Source organism: Malus domestica, chromosome 02 (genome assembly GCF_042453785.1).
Source record: "Malus domestica chromosome 02, GDT2T_hap1".
Classification (NCBI taxonomy): domain Eukaryota; kingdom Viridiplantae; phylum Streptophyta; class Magnoliopsida; order Rosales; family Rosaceae; genus Malus; species Malus domestica.
Window position 1 is genome coordinate 31889735 of NC_091662.1, and position 6893 is coordinate 31896627.

Here is a 6893-nt window from a genome sequence, read left to right on the forward strand (position 1 = left end):
TTGATCCATAAAGACATCTTAGTATTTATCAACATGGCAGAATTTACAGACATTTCCTTTTCAACATGACCATAGAGATATCTTTCTTTCTTTTTTTGTCTAATTCTTTTCTCCTTTAGACAAGGCTAATTACACCGAATGCATCTTCTGAGGTACAACAAAACAGCATAGGAACACAAAATATAAGCCTAGCACTACAAACTTACAAACCCTATCCCTTGGATAGCAAACAAACAATGGACAATGAGGCAACTTAGAGAGAGATGCTCTGAAGCAGCCTAAAGAATAACATTTTTACAAAGAAAAAATGAGAAGAGATGCCGAAAGCAGTAACATCACCTTCTCATCTCCTCGGCGTGTCCAAGATCGCGTTCATTTCTATTTGTGCAGGCCTTGACGCGCTTGGATTGCCAAACCTCTCAAATTCTCTTGCAATCTGAACATCACTAGGTCTATAGTACTGATACAAAAACTTTACAACAAAGCGTGGAGCCATTGCGGCTATGATGATTGCCAACAAACATAACCAAAACGATGCAGTCTTTACGACTTGAAAAATGGCCCTGTCAAATTATATTGGAGTTGCAAAGATTAGCATATACAAATGCAAGTGACATCTATAATAGAAAACTTCAGAAACGCATGTGTAGAGCTTCTCGAAGCACAATATACTCGTTAGCATTCATAAGTAATGTCATGTTCTACCATGAGCATGAAGTTATCCTACATTATTATTTCGGATAAATATACTGTGCCTCCCATGCAAAGAAACACTTGCACTTAATTATTTGTTGAAAATAGTAAGCAATCATGAGACAACTAACTCAACATCCAGTTTTGTGTTCTTTATTTGCCTCGGTATGGTGAGTTATTGGATTTACACTAATTGGATAAGCAGTCAACGAGTTCGAGGGGACCTAATATCATGATATTCAATCTTTGATCATTGCATGACATGAAATGCAACATAAATGCTTGCCGCTACTTCTTATAGGGTGTCGTAGTTTAAACAAGCTAGATGTAATTATGTTTGTGCAAAAATAAAGATATACACGCAATACTACAAGATTAGAGGGCATACCAGTATCCAACCAGTGAAGGTATAGCATCGATGACAAAGACACAAATCCAAGTCGCAATTATAGATCCCCAAATGGCTGCATGTGTAATCCAATTCCACCGGATAACATCCATAGCCAAATGCAAATTAACCAAAATTACCACTGCAAGCGTCCAAAGATCCCCTATACTTGATGTATCAATGCTGCTACCCCAATATGCAAAGAGAGGGATAAAGAAGACAGCCAGACTTTGCCACAATGTGTCAACAACCGTTAACCAAAATAATTTTGAGTTGTAGCATTCTTGTCTCTGACCAGCTCCGTATAGCTGAGGATAATCTAGAAGGGTCCTTCTACTTAAGTCCTTGTCAAGAATCCCAACAACAATTGTAGGTACCGCCGTGTAGATTATAGAATACAACATGCTGCTCCAGTCGGTGATTGCAGTTGTCAAAGTAAAAGAAGTGAAGAGCACGTACCTACACAGACCACAAAATATAATCAGCTACAACAATAAGCAAGACTTCATACGGATTCTTCTCTCTTTTATTTTCCTTTACTGGTCGGCTCCATTCACTCCTCCCTTTGGAAAAAAAATAAAATAAAACTCACAGCATGATCTAAACGTCAATTATAATTTGTAACACATTACACTCCGGACATAGAGACCTACTTTGAATCTGACTGGCTTCAAACTTTTAGCATCAAGTTCAAACGTCATTTCCACAACATTTCTAGCTTGAAATTAGATGATGAATTATAATGGAAGCCAGAGATTTTTCCTCTCAATGACACTGATTTCAGAAATAGACAACCATGAATAATCCTCTCCCTAGTATTTTGTTTCTTTAATTTTTTTTACTTTTAAAAGAAAACCAAAGTAGTCCAAGACAGTTCAGGCTCAAGGAAAACAATTGAAACCTGCCGAACAAGCACAGAGTGTAACTGAGAATTTATCCGATGAAGAATTACTCACCAAAACAAAATAAGAACAAACACTGCATTCCTGTAGAAATTGTATAATATCATATAGCCCATCCGCTGGTAATTCCAATGCCCATGTATTAATAAAAGGGGAACTAAGAATCTGAACTGTCCCATTGCAAAATCTGATGACATGACAGCTTGCCGACCTTCTTGGCCACTGATGCCAACTCCCACATCAGCCATTTGGATCATTGAAACGTCATTAGCACCTATCAATATAACAAAAGAACTTCCTACTGTCAACACCAAATGTTTATGAGAGTGGGCATAAGATACTGATTCTAGTATTGGAAACATATCTACACAAGTGAAATAAACAGAATAGTGTTTACCATCCCCAATGGCAAGTGTCATATCAGCCGTCCTGTTCTTCACAAGGGCTACAATTCCAGCTTTTTGCAATGGAGCCACTCGGCAACAAAGCACCACAGTACAGTAACTTGCTAATTCAAAGAGCTGCGGTATGAATATTTTAGACCAGCATATAAGACAACATCTCACAATAAAAAAAAGGCACATGGAATTGTCTAGATAATTAGGAAACTAAATAGGTAAGTCTAAAAGCAATTACCTTTTCCTCAAGTTCACTGTCAAGAATATACACAAGGCTGGTACCATCAATGATTAAAGCTACTTGAGTTCCACCATGTCCAGAGCTTCCTCTGTCGGTTTGTGTATCTGCAGACACCGTCATGAGCTTCCTAGACATTAGTATGGCATCCTCTAAACTCCGTCGACATGAATCCCTAGAACTACTGTTAATTACAATCTGTGTCATTCTTCTTGTTAGAAGCTTTGATGAGTAGCCGATTGATATGGCAGTTTCTTGCTTGTCCCCTGTCAAAACCCATACCTGAACCCCTGCTGTTCTTAGAGAGTCTATCGCTTCAGGCACCCCCAGTTGGAGTTTATCTTCAATGCCAGAGGCACCTAGTATAATGAGATTGTTTTCTATGTTGCCAGCAACCTTGCGAAGTAGAGCAGCCCTACCAATTAAAGCAGTGCTTGCTTCCTCAAAAGATGAGTGCCACTGCTCGAATTCTGTAGCACTCAGTTCTCTCATGCCCACAACAAGTGTTCTCAAACCCAAAGAGGAGTAAGCATGAATATGGGCTTCTGTTGCTCGTATTATATCCAATTTCAATCGTTTGTCTATTACACTGAACATGGTTGTGTCAGCACCTTTTACAAAGACTTTGATGGTCTTATCAGGGCACCCCAATATAACCGACATTCTCTTCCGATCACTATCAAACTCATGCAAACCCAAGACGTTGAACCTGCAATGCCCAGGATTGGTAAGTTATGGACGAGAAATGAAAAATCTTTATTTCTCAAAAGGAAGTACAGTATTAATATCACTAGATTGTAACATAGGGATTACACAAGCAAGATTACTCAAAGTCAGAAGTATCAATAAATAAATTAATTAAAGACATTGTCAAATTACCTTTGCCTATCCCCTTGGATATCGATAACTATATGACCAGAGGTTCGTTCAATAAGCATAAAACCATAGGCAGCAGCAGCATAAACCAATGCTTGTTCATCTGGAGACTCCCCTTGGTAATCTAATAATCCCCCATTTGGATCAGACGTGTCTACAACAAGAGGCACAATGGTATTACAAGCTGCCAATGCAAGGAAGAACTCGTACACATGTTTGCCTTCATTTGTGTCCTTTCCACTTCTGAGTAATTGCTGAAGATCTGGGTCAGCCTTCACCTTCATCTTTGGCCTCAAAATCTTCCCATTGACTGATACGAACAAGAAAAATAAGAATTTGCAGACTGGTAAAACAATTGGAAGTACTAATCAGAAGAAAATATAATCAAAAGAAAAACATTTATTACCTTCGACAGAGTACCCCACTTGCTCCGGACTACTTCTCCCGCCATTATAATCTACTCCCCAAATGCTTGCACATTGAAATTCCATTTTATTCTCTGTCAGCGTACCAGTTTTGTCTGAGAATACATACTTAATTTGTCCTAAATCTTCATTGATATTCAAAGCTCTGCACTGAAATCTTGAATCAGAGGCCTCATCATACATTTGACCATCCCTGATCATGAAGTAAGCCTGACCCACCCGGACAAGCTCCATAGAAATGTACAATGAGATGGGGATCATGATCTGGAACACAATGACAGACATAAGGAACGTGAAAAGAATCTCCAAACCCCATCCATAATAGTTATAATCGTCCACTTTCTCTTCAGAGTAGTCCTTCTTCCTGTAGAAAAGTATGTCATCCAACTCATCATTGTGGCGTCTCAACCAAACCGCAGCACAGAATGAGACAACTGTACACAAAGCGACAAGAAACCCGGAGAGTAAAATGATCTCAAAGTTCATACGGGTCTCAAGGCGACTCCTCTTGGATGGGGCTCCAGAGCTATTGAGCATAACTTTGGTCTCACGACCGGCATATACAGCAACTCCAATTACCCAATGAGTATTCTTAAGCTCACACCCTCGAAGTATAATGTTAGAGGGTCCCAGTGACAATCTCTTCCCATCAATTTCCATGAATGCATGAAATCCGTATATGTTCCTGTTGGGATTTTCACACTTAATCAACCCTGTAATCTTCTCCTTATCAGGCATCTTGGAGAGGGTTTCTTGTTTTGCATACCGCGTCTTCAAATTTGATTCCCCATCCAAATTGATTGTCTGCACATAAGCAACCCCAGTTGGATCACTCGTCGAAAGCAGTACCATATCACAAGGTATAGCTTCACTAGCTTGAATTTTGATGATTTCACCAACTCGAACATCCTTCCACTTTTTCCACTGGAACTGATTACCAACCAAAACTGATGCCAGACGATTGTTCTCAATTCTATCAGACCGATGCCGCCTATAGTCCTCGAAGCCATCCTTAACAGCAGTAACAAGCAACACAAATGCCAGTGGCAATATGGAAACTCCACGGCCAAAAACCGCCAGCTGGGGGAGCTGATTGAGCACAGCAATCACAAGAAAATATACGTACGCTACCCTATGAAACTGTTCAAACAAATTTCTAGGCAAAAAAGTAAAAACTGAGTACTTTGCCGTCCTAATTGAATTACCAGAAAACTCAAACCTCTCATTTGTCTTAGCAAGATCATCTATATAAACAACCCTTACATCCTCCTCGTTCAGCTCCTTCTGGGACAAGCTGAGCGCTTCCGAATCAGCTCCTCTCGATCCATACCGCACTGGCTTCGATTCGAGATCGCCGAAACTCACTTCCCGAACAGAATTATTGCCGGAATTCTTGGATTGAAGGGAAGAAACGCTTTCCCGAACAGAATTGTTGCCGGAAGCCTTGGATTGAAGGGAAGAAACGCTTTCCCGAACAGAATTGTTGCCGGAAGCCTTGGATTGAAGGGAAGAAACGCTTCTTTGGGAGGAAGATTTGAAGGTGGGGGGTTCAACGTTGATGGAATTGTCAGCGCTTTCCCGAACAGAATTGTTGCTGGAAGCCTTGGATTGAAGGGAAGAAGCGCTTCTTCGGGAGGAAGAAACGCTTCTTTGGGAGGAAGATTTGAAGGTGGGGGGTTCAACGTTGATGGAATTGTCAGCGCTTTCCCGAACAGAATTGTTGCCGGAAGCCTTGGATTGAAGGGAAGAAACGCTTCTTTGGGAGGAAGACTTGAAGGTCGGGGGTTCAACGTTGATGGAATTGTCAGCTGCAGCGGGGTTTCTGGAATCCATGCCGGAAAACGATCCAGTGCCACCGGAAGTGGGATTTGCGATATCCGAATAGACGGGTAGAGCAGGGAGGTGTTGGGTATTGGGGGTTCTTGGAGATGGGATCAGAAGAGGTCGCTTCGAGGTCATGATCCGAACAAGATTCAGATCACAGAAGCCTCTCCGACCAGCATTCAGTCAACAATATCCCCGAAACACCCAGATACCGAATCCGACCAAAGTCGCAATACTTCACAAGAACATCAACGAAATCTCGAAAACAAGCGATCCCAGTAAAGAAAGCGAGTGAATAACCAGTAGAGTCAGCTAAACATGTAAGAACTGTCCATCCAAATTAATACAGAAAGTTAGGCGAGAGAGAGAGAGAGAGAGACTGTTTGGGTTGACCTTAGTGGGTTAACATATCAGAGGAAAGAGAGGAATTGCAGACAACAACAATGGCGGTCGAAGGAAAGGTGCGATGGAATTGGAAATGGAGGATAAAGAAATGTAAAAGGTCAAAGGGAGAGGCATTACGGAGTCTGAGGAGGAAGGAGGAAGCGGGCTAATACAAGAAATGTGGAAGAAGAACAAGTCGTAAGGGGTGGCGACAGCAAACATAATCAAAATTCAAATAATGTTACAAAAGTCCTTGTCCTTCTTCCTCTTCTTCTTTTCTCCTACTCGTTTATTTTCAAATATTCTAGAAGGAAGGAAGGGCTGCTCGTGATTGGAATCCATTTAGATTAATTAAGCTGGAGATTAGCATTAAATTATTGTATTTAACTGAATTAGAAATGTGCGTGGGGTGTGGGTGTCGGAGTTTGACCGCAGGATCTTTTTATTTCCGTTTTGTCTCCGTTCCTACAGCTACAGCTCCTGTAATAAATATGTTAAATTTCTCAATTTTTTCTTAAACTGGAAAAAAAACAAGCAGCTATATCATATATGATATATGTTATAAATCCTGGACAACTAATATCACAGAGATTTTTTTAATAAAAGTGATATGTTTATTTTAAATAAAAATGAAGAAAAGAGTGGACTTGCTTATTGAGAGACTTAGTCTATTTTCTCACCCGCTTAGTGTTGATAATATAGCTTGTTCAAAAGAGAAAAAAAAAAAAAACTACGCTCTAAAGTTCATATTACATTTGTACAACA

At 40.3% G+C, this 6893-nt stretch overlaps 1 protein-coding gene across 2 annotated transcripts; it reads right to left on the reverse strand.

Annotated features, from left to right (window-relative positions):
- Positions 1-6381, reverse strand: LOC103426955 (phospholipid-transporting ATPase 1-like). 2 transcript variants are annotated; one of them, XM_029095025.2, is made up of 8 exons: positions 5364-6378; positions 3902-5312; positions 3499-3805; positions 2620-3328; positions 2381-2504; positions 2038-2257; positions 1082-1540; positions 1-563 (listed from the first exon to the last, which is right to left on the reverse strand). In XM_029095025.2, the coding sequence occupies exons 1-8, from the start codon at positions 5877-5879 to the stop codon at positions 344-346; spliced, it is 3966 nt and encodes a 1321-aa protein (XP_028950858.1). In that variant the 5' UTR covers positions 5880-6378; the 3' UTR covers positions 1-343. The 2 variants fall into 2 exon arrangements, with proteins under 2 accessions (XP_028950858.1, XP_028950856.1); XM_029095023.2 differs by having other exon boundaries at positions 3902-6381.
- Positions 6382-6893: the final 512 nt, after the last annotated feature.

Excerpts from the sequence above, each read along its gene's own strand:
- LOC103426955 (XM_029095023.2), bottom strand. The coding sequence starts at position 5,879 with ATGACCTCGAAGCGACCTCTTCTGATCCCATCTCCAAGAACCCCCAAT. Across the intron at positions 3,329-3,498 it reads ATCCAAGGGGATAGGCAAAG|GTTCAACGTCTTGGGTTTGC; the intron begins GTAATTTGACAA and ends TGGGCATTGCAG. Across the intron at positions 1,541-2,037 it reads TTTGTTCTTATTTTGTTTTG|GTACGTGCTCTTCACTTCTT; the intron begins GTGAGTAATTCT and ends TGGTCTGTGTAG.